This window comes from Cavia porcellus, unplaced genomic scaffold (assembly GCF_034190915.1).
Source record: "Cavia porcellus strain 051 isolate PalLab524CR breed Dunkin Hartley unplaced genomic scaffold, mCavPor4.1 scaffold_9, whole genome shotgun sequence".
Classification (NCBI taxonomy): domain Eukaryota; kingdom Metazoa; phylum Chordata; class Mammalia; order Rodentia; family Caviidae; genus Cavia; species Cavia porcellus.
Genome location: NW_026947492.1, coordinates 75278431 through 75305216, shown reverse-complemented (window position 1 = coordinate 75305216; position 26786 = coordinate 75278431). Strand labels below are relative to the sequence as shown.

General features: G+C 40.0%; 1 protein-coding gene across 1 annotated transcript in view; it reads right to left on the bottom strand.

Moving 5' to 3' along the window:
* Positions 1-26786, bottom strand: part of Ccdc73 (coiled-coil domain containing 73) — a 45306-nt gene that overhangs the window by 8426 nt on the left and 10094 nt on the right. Inside the window, exons 3-6 of the mRNA XM_063256722.1 lie at positions 19858-19929; positions 15469-15504; positions 13992-14066; positions 21-59 (exon numbers count right to left, since the gene is read on the bottom strand). Coding sequence (XP_063112792.1) covers positions 21-59; positions 13992-14066; positions 15469-15504; positions 19858-19929 — 222 coding nt within the window. The remainder of the gene's footprint in view (positions 1-20; positions 60-13991; positions 14067-15468; positions 15505-19857; positions 19930-26786) is intronic.

Genomic DNA, 26786 nt, shown 5'->3' with positions numbered 1-26786 from the left:
ATGTTGTGTCACTTCCTTACCATCTCACTTACTTTCTTCTGCAAAGAATATTTAGAAACCTTGAAAAAATAAAGAAGAAAAGCTCATTAGAAGTCTTTATTACAAATTCTTTCTCCTACTAAAATCTCATGCTATAAAATGTGGCATTTACTACACTGCTTTCGAAATCTTACTTACACTAGTTCTCTGCCTTCTAACAGTAAGAATGCATCCACTCCTCTATCTTAAACATTCACTACCACAGCAGCCGCCCCCCACGCCAGCTGTTTCCCTAGCTTCCCGCTTACAGCTGTGAACTACGCAGCTCTGTTCCTAGCAGGAGGGCAGCGGACACATGATAATTAACATGATGACATACACGATATGTTAGTGTGGGGCAGCTACTAAGACAAACTCCACGAATAGAGAGCAGCGGGTCTAAGAGTTCACTGAAGGAACTCTGCAAGAACAGTTAGCCATAAACATCATTAGAAACACCTAGATCATCTCCAAACCCAGACATCATTAATACCCTTCCAGACCCTTTTAGATGCTTTTATACTTTCAAAGGGAGCCATGGGGAGTGATAAGAGACGCACTATTTTATACCTTTTAAAAATCTAATACATAATAAACACTTTTCTGTGACTGGCTGACATACAACACAACTTTTTAACAGCAACAAAGTACTCCACTGTTTCATTTGATCATTGTTTGCGTTCCACTGTTTATAGGTTGACCTGGTTTTCAACTTTATATATATTATGAATTATCCTAAAATAAAACGCTTGTATCTGAATTTTGTAGTTATTCATTTTAGCAGGATAAATTCCAAGAGGCAGTATCTCTAACATTTGTTCACTTTTAAAAGTTGTTACATAGTCCTCCAGATTCACTGAGTTAAACTCCAACCAGCTGTTTATGAATGCTCATTTTTTAAACTGTACATACATTTATTAGTTTTTTTTTTTCCAGATAGGGTCTCATTGTGTAGTTCGGGCTAGCCTTAAATTCACTATATAACCCAGGCTGGCCTCAAACTCATGGAGATTCTTCAGCCCCAGCCTCTGAAGTGCTGGGATTACAGGCATGCACCACTATCCTCAGCTTAAATTCTAAACCAAAATACAACTAATTCACATTTTCCATTAAATAAATTCTTTAACCTAGTTCCACGAACCAGTTGATGTTTTTAGTTCCTCTTGGTGAAATGGGTAATATATAATTGCTTCCTTCAACAAATACTGAATATAGGAAACATACCAATGTATACAGTCAGGGTGCAATGCTAGCTTAGAGTCTCGGCAAGATAAACCATGAGTAACATAAATAGGTTAAACAGATGCTTTGTTAGTACTGATGAATGCTAAAGAAAAATAATAAACAAAGGAAGGAGATTTCATAGGATGATCAGGAAAGATTTTTCTGAGGTAGCACCTTTTGAATAAAATCAGACTATTTCAGCCAGTGCAAAGCCCCACAAGGATAATGCTGGTGTGTTCAAGAACAGCAAGGACGCCCATGTGGCTGGAAAGGACTAAGCAGGGGAAAATAGCAAAGATGACTTAGGAAATAGCAAAGAGAAGGGGGGACCCAAATCAGTATAGAACTTGTGATGTGTGAGAGGGTGTTTTGGTCAGCTTTCTGTTGCTCTAACCAAAAACCTGAGAACAACAACTTAGCAGAGGAAAGATTTACTTTGGCTCATGGTCTCAGGGTTTTTGGGTCAACCGTGGTGAGGTAGAGAAATGGTGGAAGGGTGTGATGGAGGAGTGCTACAAGAGTGGGGAAGGGGCTGGGACCAGATATGGTCCCTGAGGTCACACCCAGGACCACTCCGCTCAAAACAAGGCACAAGCTCCTAATTTTCCATCACTTTCCAGTAATGCTGTAGGATTATGATCTCATTAGTGGATTAACCCACTGATGAAGTTAGAGCCCTTGTGACCCAATCACCTTATGAAAACCCCACTGTGGCCTACATGCGGCATCTGGGGGACATTCTACACCTAAATCGCAACGCAGGAATTTAGATTCGGTAAGGAATGGGTCAGAAGCCACTAGGGAATTGCAAGCACAAAGGGAACACGGGCTCACTCTTGAAAAGGCTGGCTCAGATAATACATTAACATGAGAAGGGAACAAAAGTCATGGCAAGAGAACCACTTAACAGATTATAGCAATAGTCCAGATGAAAGGGGATGGTGAAAGGGAACTAGGGACAAATAGCCAGATGTAAGATACAGTCCAAGAGAGACCTGAAGGAGGACGGGAGAGGGAGAATATTAGAAAAAGGAATGTCATTATCCAGGGTGGAAAAAACTAAAAGAACAGCTAATTTTCAGAAGAGGGAATTTTAGGAATTTGGCTTTAAACATGTTAAGTTTGAGATGTCTTTTTCAGGTCTAGGCAGAGAACAAAAAGTTAATCCAGGCTGGTTCTGAATTGGAAATGCACATTTGGAAGTCATTTCTATGCAGATCACATTTTAAAGACTTGGTGAAAGCAATTTTTGTCCTTTGTGTTTTGGTCTTTTTGAGACAGGGTTTCACTATGCAGTTCTGGTTGGCCTTGAACTCACTTTGTAGCCAAAGCTGGCCTCAAACTCAAAGTGTTCCCTCTGCCTCAGGCTGCTAAGTGCTGGGATTATAGATGTACACTACAAGACCTGGCAGGCAGACTATTTTTAAGGCATGCAGAATAAAAGCAAAGTAAAAGACAAAGTATCATCTAGAAGATATTATAACTCAAAAGACATTAAGGAACTATCAGTCTATTAAGGAACTATCAGTCTATTACTGAATACTATCTGCTACTATTGGATAAATCTAATACACGCAGAGCAAACTTGCCAAATTATTTGAGGTTTTGCTTTTCAGATACCATAAGCGCTCTATATTAGCCCTCCTATTTTATAGTCCACAGTGCTATTTTACCAATGCCTTTACAGCAGTGCCTAGTTTATAAAGATACCACACGGTTTTCTGACAGAGTTGAATTTGAAAGTAAGATAATTACACTGACATGCAATCTTTCTATGAATTTTTAATTTTTAATCTTAAAAGTTTTATTTTTTAATCTTAAAAGTCACATACAATTTGGTTTACTAGACAAGTATATATCTAGTGAAAGAACAAAACTATGGTGATAATAATTAACATTAACTGTAGAAGGAATTTCAAAGATGACAGAACCTTTCCTAATGATTGTACCACATTTTATGAAAAAATGTAATGAAAGTTCATTAAAAGCACACGTCTATAGAACAAACCTTATTTTCTTACTAAGTTTTTCGTAAGTTGTATTTATATTACTTGTGAATAAAGAGTCCCCAAAATAAAACACTAAAAACATTTAACCCTTTCCTCTTTCACAACAATTCAGGCCCGAGTCCACGAGGGGAGCAGAACAAGGTACAGATCTGTGCAGAAGGTACTCAATGGGCCCAGTGTTGCAGGGTAGGAGCCAGCCTGACAGAGGGCAGGGGGCCCCAGGGAGGAGGGACAGGTACTTAGCAAGAGAGGGGCCTGGACTGAGTCCCCAGCAAAAGAAGGAAGGAGGCAGGGAGGAACAAATAAAGGAGGAAAGTGGGGAGGGGAGGGCAAAGCAGGTGACCTAGCTCAAGGTGTCAGAATCCACACTGGTTGAGAATGACACCCACATGAGGAAGGCACCAACATCCAAATAACAAGTGACTACATGCAGGAAGACTGTTCAAAGATGCAAACATGCTAATGATAATGCAAGTTGGTATCTGGAAGAGAAGAAAAAGTAAGGACAGAAAGGTAATAAACTAAATGAACCTCTCTCGGAGACCATGCTTGGACATGCTGTGAATTCATGGTTTTCAATCTACAGACCGACACAGAAATAAAGGGTAACGGTGAATGTGTGTGTGTGCATGTACATGTGTGTGTACATGTATATGCACATACACATGCACACGCACAGCACCAAGCAGGATATTGCCCCGATCTTGTCAGCTATGCCCCATTTTTTTGCTAACAGAAACCAGTTGAATATGGAGAAATGGTTTGTCCCAAGTAAAGTACACCATGATCCTGGCATATTTGACTTTTATCTAAAAGTGGGAAACTGCTAAAATAATGACGATGAGTCAGGAAGACTAAAAACCCAGCTTAAATGGACTCTTGCTGGGCAAACCAAAAATACTTTGAGGATCAAAACAAATGAGAGTTGTAAGATTTTAATCCATTGAATAAAGTAAGGAAGAGTCTATAGTGATATAAAAATAAGTATATTAAAAGTTTAATGAGAAATGAGGTATTTAAATGGTTTCAAAGTACCTCTCTACCAAATACTCTAATTCCAAAGAGATAAAGAGTAACTTGATAGAGGAGAACATGTCAGATAGCACCTCAGTTATCAAAGTGAATATCAATAATGAAACAGAATGAAAGTATGAATTATGTAACTCAGTAAGAACACAGCATTACTTCCATACTATTCTTGCAAGAAGTATATAAACTGAATCTTTAAAGAGTTTTGGCTCAGGCCGGACACTGTAGCTGGAAAAGCCTCAGGTAGAACCAAGGAGTTCCATCTCCCCCACCCCTAGGGATTTACCTATGGCGCCAAACAAAGACCAATGGGCTACCTGTGAATCCCTAATGCCCCCTTAGGTTCACCCCAAACCGAGGCTACTTATATGCCTCCACTCCATGTGTTCCATGGAGAGATCATCGATCCGGGGGGAGAGGCCGCACCCCAGAGGACTGGAAGTGTCTTTCCCCACATTCTCAAAATAAAAGTTATTTATATTTCATACTTCTTATCTTTTCAGCCACTGCTGGTCCCCCACAGTTCTATCATATGGTTCCCTGACTGGGAACGGCAGGCAAGAGACTCCTGGGGCTTTCCAGTTTGAGTCCCCTGCCATTCAGGACCAGGACCGGACTGTATCCTGCATTAATTCCTCACTTATACACTTGGGTGCTGTAAACTTGTCGCTGCCGGTTCGCAAACAACACTGACTCAATTTACCACAGGTGAGCAACTCCGTGGGTTCCCGTGATGCTCTGATGTCCTTAGATAGCCCAAGGCAGGGTCTTTCTGGGCCAATCTGTGTCCACACTATGAGACTCTCACGTCCTTTGGGTTTGGATAGCCTAAGGCAGAGTCTTCCTGGGCCAGCCTATGTCCACACTGAAAGACTCTCACGTCCTTCAGAGCATTTTAAGTTCTCATGGGCAGAGTTGTTACTAAACCCACGAGAAATCCACTCATATATTGGTGACGGCCAATTCTTATGAGTTTTGGAACCATATATATACCGATCAGTCTGTAAGTAAAAAGTGACGACTTACACTTAGCAGACCATGGTCCGTTGCCTTATCTGGCTATAACTCCATGGACTAGACCCCACACTAGATTTTATCTTGGGGACCACTTCCTGTTCCCCCCCCAAAAAACCATACCTATCTATGGCTTATCACACTGACGACAAGTTTACAAAACTCTTTATCTTTAAGCCTTTGTTTTGGGAATGTGCGTTCTTTCGGCTCTTCCAGGATCCTTCCCCCTCCCCACACTTAAAGAGATAATAGTGTCTTTCCTTGCAGCCTTTCAGAGCTTTCTCAGCGTCCCTTTGTCTCCTTGCCACTTCCCCTCCCCCTGCTGCACCCGCCATGCGCACTGACCCATTCCCCACCGAGTTGGAAAAAATGAGCCCAAACAGTGTTGAGAGATTCGCACTGGCTACTTTAAGTTCTCCCGCTGTGTTCCAGCTCAAACAGTGTTGGGAGATACTGCTGCTTTAGGCTTTCATGCTGCCCCCCAACTCCATGCGGTGTTTCAGCTCTCACGCAGCCCTCCAGGTCCAAGTGGGGTTTGGCTCTAACACTGTACCCTAATCCGTGCGCCCATGAGCAGCTTCAGCTCCACCTGGTGGCTTAGCTCCACATTGGTTGGCACCAGCCACGCCTCCGGTAGCAGCCCCAGCTTTACACTACATCCCAACTCTGCCTCCCAGCATGGGCACTGCTGCTGCCCCACCATCACGCTGCCCCCCCCCCACCTGTGCGCTGTCCCAGCTCCACCCCACCATGCGCTGCTGCCCCAGCCCTGTGCACCTGTTGCACATTTCCGTGGGCAGTCCCAGCCTGCCCTGTGTACTATGTCCAGGCACTCACCCCGCCTTCACTCTGCATGCCCCGCCCACACACCAGACCACCGTGCCAGACCAGTCTCCGCCTCCAAGCTCAAGTGCTGCTCTGGCTGCCAGCACAGAGACAAACGCAGCAAGTCACAACAGACAGTTCGTCTTACTGATGTGATGCTGTATTTGCGTTTTCAGCTATTAAGTTCAGATTGCTTCTGCTGCCTTTTTTTTTGTGTTCCAGCCATGACAAATGTTTTCTTTTAGATACAGATATATACTTAGAGATGTTTAACAACTAAAATTAAAAATAATTATAAATTCCTTTTGCTGGGAACCACTAACTCTTTTCCAAGACAAGGGTTTTATGATACATGCAAAACAACAAAACCAACACTGAGGCAGAAGCAAACTTAAACCTTTTCCCAGCCTATCTGCTTACCCTGGCTCAGCTCTTCACCAAGCCATAATTAACTATATTCAAATGATATTAAGTAACACCGTAGCTGATTTCTCTCCTAAACGAAAAAGAAAAAATTAATTAAATAGGCCATCCTACAAAAATCAGATGGCATTAGACATTTTAATAACATAAAGAGATACTCATATATATGACAAAAATAACATGTCAGTTCCTAAAATTCTCTGGACTTGTCCTCCTTATGGGAAGTCATTACTAAAATTATAAATACCCTATTGATTATATTTGAGTCCTGCATACTTACTTAATTTTACAGATACCTTCGACTGTAGTCCAGATCCCAAACGAAAAGGCAAAACTTGACCTTCAAACCTCATAGAGACCTTACTATTGGCTTTTCATGTTTTCAACAACAAAGATAACAATAACACTTGTGACACTTGGAGTTCTGAGACAGATAAACCAACACAAGGTGGAGCTGCCTGCTCCCCCCCCCCCCATCCCCATGGACCATGCTTCAAATGCAGCAGAAAACATCGGACAAGAGAGTGCCCCATCCTGGCATTCTTTGAGACCTTACCCCAGGGCTACTGGGCTGTCCTAGCCACCAGAGAGTGGGTAAGCCCTCACAGGAAATGCCAACAATGCCAGATTCATCGCTGACAGATCTGCTTAAACTTGCTGCCAAAAACTGATGGGGCTCAGGACCAACAAAAGCTCACTTTAAGATGTCTGTCTCAGAGTCGAAGTCCCACTAAAAGTCTCAGGTAAGACATTCTCTATACTTGTGGACATAGAGGCCACATGTACAGAGTTCTTCCTGAGTTTTCAGGTCGCTATAATAAGTCCTCAATCTCTAAGAGACATTGAGGGTCAACCTATGCAATTTATAAACAGGGCCTATTTCGTGCAGGTCCCAGTCCTAAATCTTAAAATGCTTTTCATTCCCTTGTGTTTATATAGACTGACTTAGACACATTGAGGCCTCAACAGCTTACACCTGTTATCACTAGTAAACTTCTCTTCAGTGATATAAGACCACCTCTTTTCTTTCTTATTCACCAGTTTCTCAGGCAACCCTGGTCAAGACTGGCAGATACATTTTGTCTTCTCACTTTGTTTATACTTTTTCAGGATACATAAAAGCCTTTCACACAACCAGGGAGACTGCTGATATACTTGCTAAAGTTCTGTTATAGCAAATCATTCCAAGGACTACAACCAGGTTACAGCGACCCATACCTGATATTCTTGGCAATCTCAACAGTGATCAAAGTTGCTAGACTGCCATCCTGGTTTCACATCACTCAGGCTAAGTGGTGTTCTTCCAGCCCTAAATCTAACCATCCTGTTGCCTACTCATCTCTGCCTTACAAAGGCCCCAAAGCCACAACTCTCAGGATGTCATGTTTTGTTATCCAATTTGGTTTCTAATTTCTTATTCCTTTTACAGCAGGACTCTTAACAATATTTCCTAAAGACTCCAATGTCATACATACCAGAGACAAGCCTTACCTACCTATCCTTTTAACTTTTACCCTTTCATATGGGGGAGTAATCACCTCTCATAACTTCACTCCTCGTAACCCCACATTTATTTTTCAGAATTCTGCCTTACCGTGCAAATGTTTCTATCTCAACATGGTCCTGATATAATGACGTGTAAATCAAAGGCACCTTTCCTTCTCTACCTCACTGGGTCCTTAAATATGACAGTGCCATGCCTCCTCATAACATCTTGTCTCTTTGTTTTTCCAGTCTGACATACATGCATTCACCAGTGAAGTTGTCTTAGCTAAAACACCTGGCACCAGCTTCTACCTGGGCATCAACCATCATCCTGTCAACTCCCCTAGACCTCAGTACAGCGCCCTCTGCCAGCAGGAAGCAGTTAAAGAAAGAAATCTTTGCCCCTTTTCATAATAATAATCATAAGATAGGATATGAAAGAGTTTTGGCCCAGGCCGGACACTGTAGCTGGAAAGGCCTCAGTTGGAACCAAGGAGTTCCATCTCCCCCACCCGTAGGGATTTACCTATGGTGCCAAACAAAGACCAATGGGCTACCCTTGCATCCCTAATGCCCCCTTAGGTTCCACCCCAAACCGAGGCTACTTATATGCCTCCACTCCATGTGTTCCAGGGAGAGATCGTCAACCCCGGTGGGGGGGGGGGAGATGCTGTGCCCCAGCGGATCAGGGGTGTCTCTCCCCGCATTCTCAAAATAAAGGTCATTCATATTTCATACTTCTTATCTTTTCAGCTGCCGCCGGTCCCCCACAGTTCTATCAAGTCTAATCAAGGGGAAATATCAAACAAACAGAAATTAAGGAACATTCAATAAAATAACTAGCCTGTGATGTTCAAGAGTGTCAATGTTATAAAAACCAAGCAAAAACCTGAGAGCTCTTCGAAACTAGAAGAAATGAAAGAGCTATGAGAACTAAATGCAACACTGGATTCTAAGCTGGATCTTTCTGCTATAAAATATTTTATTGAGATCACTGGTAAAAGTGAATGGGTCCTGGACATTATAGTTACGCACCAATGTTAATTTCCTGATTTTGATGGTTTGCTATAGTTTTATAGAATAATGTCCCTGACTGTAATGAAGATACATACTACAGTCACAGGGTGATGGATCAGGTTGGCAAATGATTACTCTGGAGAAGTAAGTTCTATGGATTGTATTTCCAACTTCTCCATAAATTTATGATAATTTCAAAAGAGAAAATTAAGTGACTTTAAAAATATTGTGGAATTAACTGATATAAAATGTTTGAAAAAACATAACTGATTGGCTTTATTCTGTTTGGTTTTATTCTCTTTAAAATAAAAAGAATAGCATCAATGAAAAATAATATATAACTTAAGTTCAAAAGAAAGCCAAGAACATTTGCATATGCCTAAAACAAGAAGAGAAACCCAAAGTGAGCATTAAAAGTATGCAAGCTGAAGCTCTGGTGACTCAAGGGCCCCACACAGCATAGAGCCAAGGGCTCAGGAACACTGGGGATAAAAGGGCCAGGAAGAGCTGCAACTCCAGAACAGAGGCCTGAAAAATGGAGCCACCAGCACAAAAAAGCCTGGTTCATCCCTTAAGAAACCGAAGCCGCTCAGTGAATGGCACAAAAGGAATGAAGAGCTCAGTACAGAAGCTCAGCCAATAAACTAATGGGCCAGTGGAGGACTGTTCAGCAAAACCTTTAGGGCTCAGTGCAAAAGCAAACCTAGAGGAGCTCTGTAGAAAGAATTCACAACACAGCCTCACCAGGAAATCACAACCGCTGCTCCAGAGGGGATCACAATGTAAAATTTATGAGCCACATTAAAAAGGAAGATCTACAATAAGGAAGATTCAGCAGACAGACACTGCAAAAAGGAAGACTTGTTAATCACCCCCAAATAATCAGAGATAACTGAATTTCAAAGACATTATAAAATTATTCAAAATGTTTGAAGATGAGACAATAAAAAGTATAAGAAAAGTATAAGATAGTGTAAAAAAGCAGATTTGAAAACATATCAAATAAAACTTCCATAGAAGAACAATATAGTCATAAAAATATCAATGGATAAATTATATGGTAAGTAAAACACAGTAGAAGAATTAGTGAGCTAGAAGATAGATCTAAGGAAATTACGTAAAATACTGCATCTTCACAGAGATGAAGCAGTGGCCAGACATGGTCATACCCATTATTAGCATCCTGGGATGATAAGGGAGGAAGATTGCAAGTTTGAACCCAGCCTGGGCAACTTAGCCAGACCCTGTCTCAAAACCTAAAAACAAAGGTTGTTCAGAGGGCTGGAAATGTAGCTCAGTGCAAAGGGTCCTGGGTTCAATTCCCAGGACTAAAGAAAAGAAAGGGAAGAAGGAAGGAAGGGAAGGAAGAGGGAAGGGAAAGAGGAGGGATGTGTAGGACAAGATTAGATCCCTACCTTCTCACAAGACACAAAAGGAAAACCACAAACTTTGTCAGAGAAGGTAACTTCAAGTGATCATGCCTTACATTTTTCAAAAGTGAGTAAGATACTAATTATCACACTGCAGAAACAAATGAAAATTGCAAAAAACAAGAAAAAGGGGACCCATATTCTGGTAATAAAAGTATTGACTGTCACTGCATTCAGAAAGTTGAAGGACTGGGGATGCTTTCTGTAAGACTTGGTGGGCGTTATATTTAGATTCACAGTAGAATCGAGAGGGAGACAGAGGTACCCACAGACTCCCTGACCTCACACATAAGCAGCCTCCCATGGGCCTCTCCCCACTGCAGTGGCACCTTGTTGCAACTGCTGGATCCACGGAGACATGTCGTTACAGCCCAAGTGCACACATGGGTCAGTGTACACGCTGTGGCTCTGGACAACTGCAACGACCTTACCACTCCACCTGGAGCCATCCCTGTCCTAACCATGCCCATGCTCTGCTTTGTCATCCCTCCTTCCGCAGCTCAGCATCACTGACCATTTTACTGTTTTCCACAATAACAAGTTTCCCCTTTTCCAGAATGTCAGAGATTTGGAGTCACAGCCTCTCCAGATTAGCTTGAAGTTTCTCCTCGTCCTCCTACAGACTGACTGCTAGCCCATTTCTTTTAATGCTGACTGACATTCCAGAGTTTGGTGTACTGCCACTCATTATCTGTTCACTCCCAAAACACGCTTTGATTGTTCCCGAGGTCTACAATATGAATAGAGCTGCTATGAGTGTCCATGCACAGGTTTTCTTGTGCATAGGAGTTTTTAGTTTGTCTGGTTTAACACCAAGGAGTGTGATTTGCTTTGACGAGTTTAGTTTTGTAATAACAGTCTAAATGGCTCTCGGGAAGCCACACCACCAAGCTTTCCTAGCAGAATGACCTAGAGCGCCTGCTGCTCTGTTCTCTCCCATACTTGCTGGTGTTACTGCTCCAGAGTGTGGTCTTCTCACTGGTGTGGAGTGCTACTTCAGTGATTTAATTCACATTTTCTTGATGATATAAGGGACATCTTTCCATATGCTTCTATCATCTGTATGTGTATTGTTTTTGGTGAGGTGTCTGTTAGGATCTTTGGCATGTTTTAGCCAGGCTGAGTGGTGTGTGCTTGTCATGACAGCACTCTGAAAGGCTGAGGCAAAAGAATTTAAAGTTTGAGCCTCAGCAACCTAGCTGTTATGGTTTACGTCAGTGGCTTCCCCCAAATCTCATGTAATCACAGTCATGGCCAAATCTAGCATTTGTGATTGGTTTGTTGTCTAGCACTGGGATTGGTGGTGTGAATGCTACACTTACCCAGGGGTGGAGCCAATATACAGTGTAACTGCGGTAAGACTGAGTGTCTCTCTCTTTTTTGCCTAGTTCAGACTTTGCTGCAGGGGTGGCCATGATCCACTGCTCCTCAGGCATGCCATCCTGCCTTGTAGCCTGCTGAATATGAACTGAAACCTCTAACCTATAAGAGATAAAGCTTCCCACCCCTAACTTTGGGTGTCAGGTATTTTGTCTCAGCAACGAGAGAGAAAAATAACTGAGACATTAGCAAGACCCTGACTAAAAATAATAAAAACATGGGGATGTAGCTCAATGTGAAGGCTCTGGGTTCAACCTTCAGAACCCAAAGGGAAAGAAAAAGAAAGAAAAGATCTTCAGCCTGTTTTTTGTTGGGTTGCTATCTTATACTTAGTTTTAAAAAGTTCTTTGTATATGTTAAATAGCAGCCTTTTACTAGATATATTTTCCCCCCGTCGTCCTTTCCAGACAGGGTTTTGCTACGAAGTTCAGGCTGGCCTTGAACTCACCTTGTAGCTCAGGGTGCCCTCAAACTTGTGGCAAGGATCCTCCTGCCTCAGTTTCCTAAATGCTGGGATTACAGGCGTGCACCATCACATCCAGCACGAATCTTTTATCTATAATTTTCTTTCACTTTCTTGATAGTGTCTTTTTAAGAGCAGATGCTTTTAATTTTTAGTGAGGCCTAGATTATCGTGTCTTTCATGGATCATCACTTCGATGTTATATCTAAAATGTCATCAACAAACACATGATCATCTAGGTTTTCTCTTATATGATCTCATAGGATATTTATGCCATACATTCTGGTCTGTGACCCATTCTGCATTCACTTTTGTGAAGGGTATATGTCTGTATGTAACATTTTTGTTGATTTGTATGTCTACTTACTTCAGAACCTTTTGTTGATAAGGATGCTTTTTTCACCTTCCCAACTCTGGGAACTTTATTTATTTATTTATTTATTTATTTATTTATTTAGTCTTTTTCCTGTTTATCGGTACCAGGGATCGAACTCATGACTGCCTGCTTGCAAGGCAGGCGCTTATGCCACTGAGCTAAATCTCCAGCCCCGGGAACTTTATTTTTATTACTTGTTCTTCTGTTCCTTCTCCAAAACACAAAATAACTCACATATCTGAGAACTCCTTACCAGTGGATAACTGTGCACTGGGAGCACTGATGCTGCCTGCCCTCTGCACTAGTCTGTTCAAGCATGCTGTGATTCAGCCCCAGCTCAGTACCTGCTAAGCACCATGTCAGAAAGGACTGGGGGAGGGTAAGAGACCCTGGGCTAATGCTATACCCCTGGAGGACACTGGCTAAGGCCAGGAGAGAAGCTTTGTTTGGTACAATCATGATCATCTGTCCCATTAAACCCTCCAAGCACTTTAGCTAAAAGCTTTTTTGGGGTGTGAGGGTCATTTTCTGGTTTTGGTGGTGCTGGGTATGTGATCCAGGGGCCTGTACACATGGGGCAGGTGCTTTATTCCTGAGCTACACTCCCAGCCTAGCTCACAGGGACTGTGCTCAGATCCAGTCACAACACAGTAACATTGCAACCCTGATGAATACTTCAACTTAAAGAACAGGAGGATAAAAGCTCTTGGCTTCCTGAGGTTGCACTCCTAGCCAAACACCCCCTACAGTAGCAGCAGAAAGGAAGAACACACCTTCTGCTAACACTGCACTTATGTGGGTCCTCACAGATTGCATGCCTCTGGCAAGAATGCATGTGAGGGTCGCAGAGTGGAAACCGTGACTCCAGTCTCCTCATTTCCCAGGAAGCACCTGGGTCTGTATTACTTTCTAACCAGGTAACAGGACCTCTGGGTGGAGTAGCCAGTCAGAGTCTGCATGAACTCCCGTCACCTAACATGGATCGCCACTCCCCTGCTGGGGTCACTGCAGACAACATAGCCCACTTACTCTGCTACCAGGATAGAAAACTACAATTTTATTACTATTAAAGATAATAAAAGTTACTTAAATATTTTTAAATAAAAGATACAGCAAAAATCCTGGTTTGACATTTAGGGTTCACAGAAAATCTATTAAATTATATAATGTATCACATGACAGTTTTTGTCAGCTTTGCCATGCTAACTTACATATTTAATAGTGTTTATTCATATTATGCTAAATTTGCACATTGCTTTTTCTGAATAAATTATTTAAGTAATACTAAGTTACATTACCTGTAACTCTTTTAATGTTTCCTTCAATCCTTCTATTTCTTTTTCTTTTATTTCTGTAGCAAGCTGGTATTTTCCCTTTAAATAAAAGACCATATTTTTAGTACTTCCTAATGTATACAGAATAAAGGAAAATTTAAGAACTCAAGAACCAAAGTCTCTACATGTCAAGCCTAATATTTCATAGGCTTGTACCTATATGACAAACTACTTTGCTTTTTCTCTTTTTTTCTTTTGATACTGGGGATCGAACTCACAACCCCATGATTGCCAGATACGTGCTTGTGCCGCTGAGCTAAACCCCAACCTACATTTCTAATGGCTTAAAAATATCAAAAGTTACAATAAGACCTTTATATAATTATAATTATTATGAAATGAAATATGAAATGACAAATCACTTTATAGTAGAGAATTCCCAGAACTTATAGACACTACATAATTACTTAACTCTTAACAGCTAGAATAAATATACCCTCACCTCCCAGAATCTGCAAGAAATTCCTTTCAAGACCTTCACAAATACCAAAACCTGAATATTCTTAAGGTGATTATATAAAATGGCATGGTATTTGCATATTACCTACACATATCTTCCCATATTTGTTAAATCATCTCTAGCTTACTTGTATCTTATAATACCAGAGACAATATAAATACTATGTAAGTAGTTGCACTTCTACATTGTTCACAGAATAACAGAAAGAAAATCTATGCATGTTCTTTTCTTCCCTAGTACTTTCAGTGAATAGTTGGTTGAACCCATAAAAATGAAATCCACAGATACAGAAGTCCAGCTATATTCCAATTAATAAGGTACAAGTGCATCTGAATAATAAAGACAGAAGATAACTTTTTAATAACCTTTTTGCTATAAATAAGCTATGAATTATTAATATTATAAATTATATATTATTGGCATATATATATGGGCTGGGGATTTAGCTCAGCGGCATAAGCGCCTGCCTTACAAGCAGGCGGTCGTGAGTTTGATCCCCGGTACCGATAAAAATGAAAAAGACAAAAAAAAAAAAAAATATATATATATATATAAAATAGCTAGAGAAAATATTTAGTTCCAAATAAACTTTCTAAGGTTTGTTGGGACACATGTCCTTTCCCAGTTGGTAAGCCAGATGTCAGTCATTTCAGTGTTTTTTGAAAAAGGCAATTACAATAAAAAAGCATTAAATATATTTAATAAAAATATTACAGTAGAATACAAAGCATATTTATTTGGGAGCTGAAAATCTTGGTTCTAGTCCCAACTTTGTCACAGCAAGTCATTTAATCATGTTAGGTCTTGGTACAGCGGTCTGTACTATAAAATGACAGATGTCAAATAACATAATTACCTGATACGCTTTCTGTTTCTGGAATTTTAAGCAATCAGCATTTTCATTTGTTATTAATGATTTTTAGTGAACAAATAATAAGTTCATTTAGTATGGTTCAAAATAAGTTACAAAGTAATAAATACCTTTTCTTCCTCCAAGGCACACATCTTCATTTGCAACTGATAATTTTTAAAATTAAAATGCAGGTAAAATAAACTATTAGTGATTTATGACAGTCAATAATACAAGTGAAACATCTTACATTCCCACAATGTTTGAATTTAACACAATGTAGGTATACTACTTCTACACCCAAAAGATAAAACAATGGGGATATAAGTGGGGGAATGCCAATCAACAGTATCAGTGAACACTTTATTTATCATTAGGGACACCAATAGTCTTTCAAAGCTTAGTGTTCTCTTCCATAAGATGTCTTAAATATCTGAGTATTTTCTCATATTATTAGATGATAGGGAGGCATATTAAGGTAGAAATTTATGTAGCATATTCTGAAGGTAGAAATTTATGAAATTAGCACTATTTTTATTTCCATAGTACTTAAGTATTAAATTAATTAAAATTAATTTTAAATGTACATAATAGTGAAATAACCTTTTTGAAATTATGACACAGTTTTTCAGAAAAACTGAAGTGTACACACCAAAGGAAAACTGTAAAATATGTAATTCTAGGATATTAGCAGAATTGGCAAGACAGGAAAATTCTTTTTGAATGTTCATCTATCTTTTCCAGCTGTATGAGTTGGCTTTCTTATCATTGAGACTCACACCCACCATTTACAGGAGAGGTTTAATTTGGCTCATGGTTTCAGAGGTTTCAGCCCAGGGCTGGCTGGGAACATCCTAACAGAAGGTGTAAACAAGCAATGCCTACTTTATGGTGACTGGGAAGCAGGGCATGGCAGCAATGCCAGAGGAAGAGGCAGGGACCATGCACAGTATCCACAGTCACACCTCCAAGACACCCAGACTCACTTAATCTGCTACATGTTTCTTAATCCAATATAGTTTACAAAGTAGGATTAATGGTCAAATTCTACCCCTTATCAACTTCATACCTAAACAGGTCTCCTTAAGCCATATTAATTTCCAAATAGATACAATAGTAAATTAGTAATTCTGCCTAACATAACTATCTTGCCTATAAATGGAATTCCAAAGTCTCAACAGTTCCAGCATTTTTCAGTGAGATTTAAGACAAAGTCTTATCTGGGAATCTCTATAAAAATAAAAAATGAGTTACATAATCTCCAGGTACAATGGCAAAGGGCAAATATGTCCATTCCAAAAGGGAGGAAGAGAAAGAAAAGAGTTGTACCAAAGCAAGGCTGAAATCCAGCAGAACACATGACAAATCCTATAGCTCCGTCTCGGGGACCCAAGGCCCGTGATGCTGAGACAAGTTCTAAAGGGTTTAGGCAACCCCACCTCCTTGGCCTTGCTGGCTGTAGCCCAGCCATATGGCCTCATATGCTGGATCCACTCCCAGCCTCCATTTTTCCTTGGCAGATGGTCCACAGTCCTGGCATCTCTTATTCCTGGGTCTCCACTGCACTTTTGACTTTATTCCGACAGTTTCACACACTACCCTGGCAGAGGCTCCTCATCTGGCTTTCCATGCCTTCCTTTGACATCTAGGTAGAAGCTTCTTTGACCCCACAACTCTTGCATTTTGCATACTGACAAAACCAGCAGTATATATATATGGATAGCACCAAGGCCTGCTACCACACTGAGCAGTAGCCAAGCCCCCTGGTTAGGGCCAATTTAAGCATTAGCATTTGTGTCTGGATAGCTGAGCACAGCGAAATGAATCCTGGGAACCAACCAACTCCTGAGGAAGCTCTATCCAGGAGGCCCAGGGACAATCTTTTCAAATGAAAGGTTTATGAATTTGCACCTTTAAACCTGTGATTAGCAGGGTCTTGCAAATTTTTGAGATTCCTTCAAGACATCTTTCTTCTTATCCCTGTTCAAATATTTGGTTCCTTTTTTAATGGCACTAATTTCTTCAGCAGCACTTTTTCCCTCAACTTTGCAAATGGTTCCTTTTGGGGCAAAATTTGAGTCTCAAAAATTTCTGCTATGTCTTTTGCCCCCAACTCTCACTATAATGCTACCTAAGCAGCCAGCAGTACCCATGCTATAGCCTAAATGTTAAACTATCCCGAAATTTCCTCCAGCAGATTAATTAGTCCATGACTCTTAAATCTCACTGACTGTTCTGTAAAGTATCAGGATATCATTATAATGTAGACAATTTTTCTGCCAGAATGTCACAAGTGTGGCTTCTAGTTTAACTGCCAATGGAACCCTCTTTTCAAAATTAAACCTACTTATCTTGGACTTACTCTCCGCATTCCTATCAACATCCAAGTCTTTTTAGCTCCGATCAGAATCACTCATTGAGTTCTGTTTTTAGGTTTATAGCATTCATTGGCTTCTCTAGTCTGTGTCTCTGAATCTTTCCAAACTCTGCACGCAAACTAGTTCTAAAGGATTTTAAACCAAATGATTAGATAAAATTATAGCAATGACCCAATTACTCTGGTACCAATTTTCCATATTATCCAGCTTTCTTGTTGCTAAGACATAATACCCACCACCCACAATTTAAAGGAGGACAAGTTTAATTTGGATGATGATTTGGGGGAACTCAGTATATGGTGAGTTGGCTCCCAGGCAAGAATATGATGGAAGGGTGTGGTGGAGCAAATCTTAGTTTATGACAGCTGGGAAACAAACAGGGTAACATGTATAACACCAAACACAACACTTCTATGACCCACTTGAACACTAATCTAATGTTTACTCTACTAGACATTTCTTAACCCAATGAAGGTGACATATCTGTAACTTCCTTGTACTCTGAAATGCTTTATTTAAAACAAACACAGAGCTAAGGACATAGTTCAGGAGTAGAGTGCTTGCCTAGCATGTTTCAAGGCCCTGGCTTTGGTCTCCAGTGTGACAGATAATTGCAGTGTCAATTTGAATAAGAAGTTCTGTTTAGCACAGTTCTGGCTGAGTATGGATAACTGACATACTGAAGACAGAGGACACTCTGGATGTGGGTGGTACCAACAGTAGGCTTATAGTTTGGATTGAATAAAAAGGAAAGAAGGAAGTCCTGCTACTGTTCTGTTGGTGATCTTCAGTCTTTACCACAATCTTTGGATGTTCATCTCAAGCATCCCAGCAAGGACCCTTCAGCTTCCAGTGACAAACTCACACAGAACTCTGCAGTGATCTCCAGCCTTTAACTTCTGGACTCTTTGGCTCTGCAGCATACACAAACCTTTCACATCCTCCCACACCTGATTTTTCAGGTGGCCACTGTAAGTCTATCCTGTAAATCTATATCTACCTATATCTTTATCTATATTAATCTGCTTCTTGAGTGAATGCTAACTGATATACAATTCTTTAGGCGGCCATTTTAAGTCTACTCTGTAAACCTGTATCTATCTAATCTCTATCTATCTATCTATCTTCTATCTATCTATCTATCCATTTATCTATCTATATTAACCTGTTTCTTGAGTGAACCCTAACTGATACACTCAACACTGGAAAAACAAACAAAGAGACCCCAGTGCATTTCTCCTCACACTTTCACTACCTGCATAGTCTTACTCCAAATCCTTTATGATAGTTGAGGCATAGACTTGTTTTTCCTAGACAACGTGCTACACTTTTGGCTTCTGGTTCCTTATCTTTTCTTTAAAACTTTAATATAGTCTGTCATTTGTCAAAGCAGATTCATGTCTAGATGTAAATTAGCAATAACCTTAACATAGGAGTGATGTAGATTGCATAGGCTTATTTCTTTAGCTGCATTTCTTCTTCCAAATACACACTTGTATGGAGATAAAGACAGAAAAGAGGGAAAGAAAGGGAGAAAAAATAAGAACAATGGGATAGATATCAGTACATGGGCACATTTTCTTAAACTATTATTGTCTAACTAGGGACTGAAGAGAAATCTCAGGTGATGAAGAAGGGTTATAGAGCTCAAATGAACTGAAAGTGTGCCCAGTCATTCTTCAACCTTTTTTTATTTTTCCCTACTCTTCCTTAGTCACTGGTGGTTGATATTTACAGAGGCTTCATGTGTGATAATCACCTCCCCTCAACTTTCAGAGCTCCTTCCTGTGTCTCAGCTCTTCATCAGACTCTGACTTTGGTAATGGAGTAATGTGGAAAAGATAAGATTCTAGGACATTCTAATAGAACAGAGAAAATGGGAGAGAAAGAACAAGAATACACACACTCTACTCACCTAAATCACTTAAAACCAGTGAGAACATATATCCTACATCAACAAGGAAACAGTGTTCCCAATTTTCTTTATGATTTTATTGTCAGTTATGACTCAAAATAATTTATTTCCTACTTTTTGTAATACTCTTTTTTATTTGTCTATTGTGGGTAAAAAACAGCTTGTCATGATATTCAAGGAAGAGAGAGGAAATACAATTTTTAAAGCTATATAGTTTGTGAAATTACCTGCTTTTTCAAAACTTCTGTTGCCTCTTTGTGTTGCTTTACTAATGCTTCCTTTTGATTCTGAAGAGTTTCCTATTTTAAAAATTACAAGTTAAAACAACTTAGATTTTTTGTCATAAAATCATCATACGAACATTTTGTTTCCAGTTGCTTCTTCATGATAAATATTATACTGCTGTTTAAACTATTTTTTATTTATATTTATTTATTTTTTGGTACTGGGGATCGAACTCACAACCTCATGCTTACCAGTCAGGTACTTATGCAGCTGAGCTAAGTCCCCAGCTACTACTGTTTAAACTTTTAGATTCTGGGCCTGGTAGAGCACTTGCCCAGCATTCATAAAGTTCTGGGTTCAATCTCCAGCATCACAATTTTTTTTTGAGCCTTGAAAGCTTTCTTCAAGAAAATATCTTGTAACCAAAAGCATTATAATTAACAATCTTGGTACATAAGCTAATTACAGTCTTAGGATCCCAAAAGTAACCATTTTTATTATCTGTACACAAATGTTCGCATGAAAATACATACATATTTTAAACTCTGAATTTTTTTTTTTTGCAAAACAAAAGCTACCACAGGACATTTAAAAAAGGATTCCATTTTCCTTCTTTATGGTGGAAGCTATTTGTCCTATCCTCTAGATCAAAAAGATTTAATACATTTCTTCTACCTTTTCAAAGTTTAGTAATTCTCATCATTAAAAAATAGGTCAAAGGGTGGTAACCACTTTGATGTTTTCCTTCCAGTTCAATCCAGGGCAATTTATATGCTAGGGAAGCACCCTTCCATTAGGTTACATTCCTAACTCTTACTTTTTATTTTGAGATGGAGGCTCATCGAGTTGATCAGGCTGGCCTTTACTTTGTGATTCTCCTGCTTCAGCCTCACAAGTAGCCAAGATTAAAGGTGGGCACCATTATGCCCAGCCACTTTCAAATCTTTATTTTCCTCAAAATATTGAAACAATACATTGGTTTACCAATTTTAAAAGTTAATCTCTTAAGTGGCCCATATGCCCATCAAGAGATGAATGGATTTTTAAAAATGCAGTTACACACCATATAGTGCTCTTCCATAAAGGATAGACTTGAGTCATTTGTAGGAAAATGAATACACCTTGAGATCATAATGTCAAGTGAAATAACTCAGACACACAAGCTTAAATATCACGTGGATTCTCTTATATGAGAAACACAGAGTAAAAGTAAACAGCAAAATAAAAGATACAAAATAGGAAGTAAGGAGACAGATAGTTCTCAGAGGAGAAAGAGATCAAGAGATGGAGGGAGTGGACCTGGGGATATAGATCCGAGCGGCACAGTGCCTGCCTGGCAAGCGCAAGTGCTGAGTTCGATTCCTGACACCAAAAATATAAAAACAAAGATAAATCTTCCAAAAAAAAAAAAGATGGCAGGAAGAGGAGGAATGGAATGGAAAAGAGATGAAAAAAAGAGGAACGGGATGTGCCATGTACATATACCAACCTCCCACAAGGAATCTAACATTGTGCACTACAAACATGTATTAGGAAACTAAAATAAGAATTTTTAAGTGTGTCTACTGGCCTCATGTTGTACTGTATGTTTAGTTTCCTTATACAACCATTTTTCTAAATCTTCCCCTACTCTGTCAACAGAGTTACCTCAGAACTGTTCCGAAGCCCCGCAGTCCGTATTTACACTGCTGTGACTATGTAGTCATTATTCCACCCCGAGCTAAAGAGTGTATCAGGGACTTTTTCTCATTCTGGCTTCAGAAGTTTGTAATTACTTGAAAATATTTTGTCTCATAGCTAACTTTAAAAATAATACTGCCTGTTTCCAGATATATATCAATTGGCTCCTATTGTCTGCTGAAAAAGAATGAGAAAGGCAAAATGAGAAAACTCCAAGTACAGCTTAGAAAAATTTCCACCTGCATAGGAAATGGATTTGGAAAAGCTGCAGTGTTGGGCAAAATCTCTCAGAAGCTATCCCCAAAATTTCTGCTATGAAAGGAAAATACTCTTCTCTAATCCTACCACCAAACATGAGTAAGTGCATTGGAGACTCAGGAATGAGTTTTGTGAGGACAGATTCTGAAAAATTGACCTCTAGCTCTCTTCTTTTCATGAACAGTGTTAGATCCAAAGTAGGGGATTTAATATGCAGCAAGTACTTGAATAGAAATTATAACCAGAACCCCAAATTCAGATCTTCAAAAAGGCTTAGAATAAAAGCCAATAATAGCCTGCTGACTTTACTGCTAAAATAGCTAATCACTGCTACTAGGCTAGCAGGCGGGAAGAGGGCTTGCCTTGGGAAAGCCAGCTGTAGATGTAGATAAGCAGATAAGACACTGGAGAAGCAGCAGCCCTGCTCTAGCTAAGAATATAAAAAAAAAAACTTAAGTGGCACATCAATCACTGTCCCAGGACGGAATTATATACCCAATTTTCATTTTACCCTTAAATTTACAGAGAAAAATGTTTCTAAATATTTGAAGCCTCTTCCTCAGAGTCAGTGAGCTACTCAGATAGTGGGCATCTCACGATCCATGGGCTCGCCTTACTCCAGCCTGAGAACATTACCGTCAGGTCCCCAAGTCAGAAACACTGCTTTTTCCTCTAGGATTCCATACCCACTAACTACACATACACTATTTATTGTACCTTTTTCTCAGCACCAGTGATGAGAGTACATGAGATTGAATCCAGTGCCTTCAATGTGAGAAATAGCCTAGTCCTTTTTTATTTATTTATTTTTTTGAGACAGGTCTCTTGCTAAGTCACCAACTTTGCCCAGGGCTGGGATTAGACTTGTGATCTTCTTGTCTCAGCTTCCCAGAGTGCTGGGACTCACTTTTATATACATTATTCATCATATGTATGAGTATATACACATGCATCAAATTCACTTTATGTACAATATGTGTAAGGATCTGAATGGAAAACACGTTTAATGATTTATGCCTTAAAAGAAAGGATTATATATACCAACACAGTGATCTAGAAATACTTTAGTAATCAGTAACTTCCTATATGAAAGATCTTTGACTCCATTTCTAATACATTTTGCCCATACAGATACTTTTGTAAAGCCTGATATTCCTGTTATCCAAAATTCATGACAATCTAGTCTCTGAGCACTGGCTCTGGTACAAGCTGACCTATTAGATACTGACAAACAGAAGAAAGGAAAAATATCAGTCTTGACACAAAGCAAAAATCTCAATTGACACCTATGCTGTGATTCCTCAGGAGAAATAAAATCAGCACAGATTGAAGAACTCACACTATTATAGGGCAAAGCTTGCCCAAAGCTGAAAGACAAAAGGGTGAACATGATAACAGCTATGGAGATGCCAATAATACAAACAACAAAGCCTTCTAAGCTCAGGAAGAATTACTATCTCAGATGGTCAGAAGATTCAGTGCTCTTGAGCTTCCTAAGTGGGGGAGCTGTCAAGAATCCACACTGAAAGGGGTCACACACAGGCCAAACCAAATGTTTTATGTTTCATGGTGCTGGGCCCCACTATATCCCAAAAGCCAAAGGTGGAGCGACTGGACAACGCTACTTTGAAAAGCCCAAAATGGCTCCAGAGTCTGGAAAAAATAGAAAAAACAAACAAAAAACCAAAACCAAAACAACAAAACACCATGAAGGTAAATTACCAAAGAAAATCCCTTTCAGGACAGACACTTGGTGGCACCAGAGGACCTCAGTGGACTTCACCCCTTATAGACAAAGACAAACTGAAAACCACACTCAGCATGGGAAGTTTTTCCAAGACTGCTGATGATGTCCCTGGTGCACATCTCATGTCACCAGCACCACCTTAATAAAACAGTTCCTTACAGATAAGAACCTGCACATCCCTACCTATGGACTTCCTAAAACTGACTCCTGTGGTGTAGGTTCTGAATGTGTTCGCATCACTGCTTTCTTCTTCTCTGAATGAAGTGAAACTTCTTACCAGAGAGGTAATTCTGAGATTGCAAAAAAAAAAAAAAAAAAAAAAAGCATCGTTTGATGTTACATTCCCAATCTCCAGGGATCACAGGGACAGGGGCGCTCATGTTTTCAGGACTTTTCTACAGAATTCGCAAAGCCTTATCGTTTGTTGAGAAGTCCACTGTCCTCCATCTTCCTAGCCTTGAGGCAAAGTGGAAAAAGCAAATGGTGAATCACTTTCCATCATCCCAGCCTAACAGCCATTCCTCCCCGTTTTCACTGGTTTTCCCCAGACACACTGGGTAGAGGTAGAGGTTGCCCCTTCTGTCTGGGGCATTTCCTCACTTCAGACAATGCAACATGCTTCAGTCTTACCAGTAAATATGCTGCACTTCCTGTAGATTGACCTGAATTCAGACATTAGCCTGAATGACCTTGGAGAATACACTACACCCTGAAACTATGTTGGAAATAGATCCATCAGGGACTTTGCTACCATAGAAGCTCAATTGCAGGGCACAGATCCTTGGGAGTTGTGGCTCTCAGTGAAACAAATTTTACTTTCCAACCCCTGATATGCCATCCCATCAAGAGACTGAAAACTGCAGAGCTGAACACCTCAGAAACAGACCATCTTCAGAAAGGAATAGTTCCACCAACCCAGATGAGAATCAAGGGCTGACAAACTATGACCCACAGGTCTCGTCTGGTCAACTATTTGTTTCCGTTTGGCCTGTAAGCTAAAATATTTCTTATACTTTTTAATGGAAATTAAAATAAAAGGAAATTATCAAAAGAAAACTCACATTTCAAGTCACCTGAAAACTGTCAGAAATTTAAATTTCAATGTCCACAGATAAAGCTTTTTGGAACACAGAACATCCCACCAGCTTGAACCACCAGTGGGACACGCATGACTGTCCCAGTGGGAGGTGCAAATGGGATCACACTTGTTAAGTCTTTTTCCTAATAAAATTAGGGGACAGTCGTTCACATACCACTAGTTATTCTAGCCACCCAGTAGTGAGTCTACGAATCACGGCCCATGGTGAATGGTGTTCATGGCCACTTTCACAACAAACCAACAGCATGGAACAGGTGTAACAGAGCCCATGGGCTCTGTACTGAAAACACTTGCTGGCCCCAATCCACAAAAGGAGAGCCACAGAGTATAATGCTGTGATTTTCTGGCTTTTGTTTTACTAAATATTTTACCTCCTCTTTATTAACCCAGAACGTGTAAGAGCTACCATATTATTTCTCAGTCATGATTAACTCTAAGCTCCTAAGTTTTGCTCTCTGCGGTGTGGTCACTCTATCTATGAATTCAGTACAGAGTGTATTTGTAATGAAATGTGCTTTGGAGACCTCATTCTCTTGATTTAACTCGGGTGTTGTCAGTGCTAAATTAGGAATGATCTATAAAGTGTAATAAAATCTTTTCTGTGGTGTTCTTCCATGCTTGTATGTCCAAATGGGTAGCTTCTGGAGCCTTAAATACAGTGCACAGGCTTTGTGCTAGGAAATGAGTCTACAAGTGATCATTCAAGACAGGAAAGACAGGGAACACATGACCTTACCATCAACCATCCCCAGAAACAGCCTTCTATACCCTTAGCACTCTTCACAGAGTTGTGCAGATCCTGAGTGACACATCCTAATACTACCAGAACCTTCTCCAGCTCATGCTGAAGATGCAGGGGGATGAACACAGAACTGAGCTATTGGAACTAAGCTGAGAATTCCTGTGTCTTTGACTCAGTTTCTTGTTCTAGGAAGGTTTTGTCCAGCCAATAAAAACGACAAAATGGTATCATTGTCTTAGACAACTGCTGCAGTTTTATCTGAGACAACAGTTTACTTGGTTAAACACCTGGCTTACCAAGCAACAGCTTAGTCTCAGAACTAGCTTCAAGCCCCTCATGATGCTACATTCACCTGTCCTAACTTTACACTGTAAGGTTTCCAAACCCAGTCCACACCCTGTCTTAAAAGACCTGCCGAAAGCCATCTGCACGTAGACCTATACATCTACATCCCCTCCAATGTGCTCTGACCAAAACAGTGAGCTCCTGTGGCGTGTTCATGTACCTTGGTTCTAATGAACATAGCTGCTTTCTAACAAGTTGTCTGGTACTCTTTGGGAGAACACAGCAAGATACTTAGGATCTACAATGCCAACAGCATAGGACAGTTTCTGTGTTTGTACAAGTTCATAAAGCAGCATAGAAATCTAGCTTTTTTCATCAAATGGAGCCCAACTCTAATACATTTATTGAATAATACCATCCGTGCTTGTTAATTTGAAAGCCATCTTTAACATTCACTAGATTATCTTTACGTATTTGGATTTATTCAGTTTCACTGAGTATACATGTTTCATGTATACAACAGAGCTACTTTAACTTTTATAGCTAAATAACATGTTTAAGAATCAGTGGCTATCTAATGCTCTTCTCTTTTAAAACTTTCCCAGCCACGCTTGCATGTGTATTTCCACATAAACCGTAGAATCAGCCTAAGTACTTCCAATATGCTCTTAGCACTTTTAGATTGCATTAAACTTAGTGATTAACACAGGAATTCTGGTAACATTATACTGTTGGTTTTCCCTGCCCAGTGGTAAGATGCAGTTGGGTGCAGTGCAACACCCAAAGACCCAGCTACTCAGAAAGCTGAAGCAGGGTATCTCTTGAGCTTGGAAGCTGAACAGCTTGAGTAATATGGCAACATCGCAGTCTCAAAATAAGTACCCAAACAACCAAAAACAGATACGATTTTAGTTGGAAATCTACTCTGAGCTTTGGTTTTTACTAAGTATTTACCTGTTCCTTCCACTGACAAATATGAAACAGACCTTGTATGATCTCCGCCTTGTTTCATTCCCACATGATGTGCAATCCTGTGGGTCTGTCCAGTCTCAAACTTCTAACCATTTTTAGTTAGGTCTACACTTGCCATTGGAGTTCTTGGTCTCACCTGTTAGCTGTA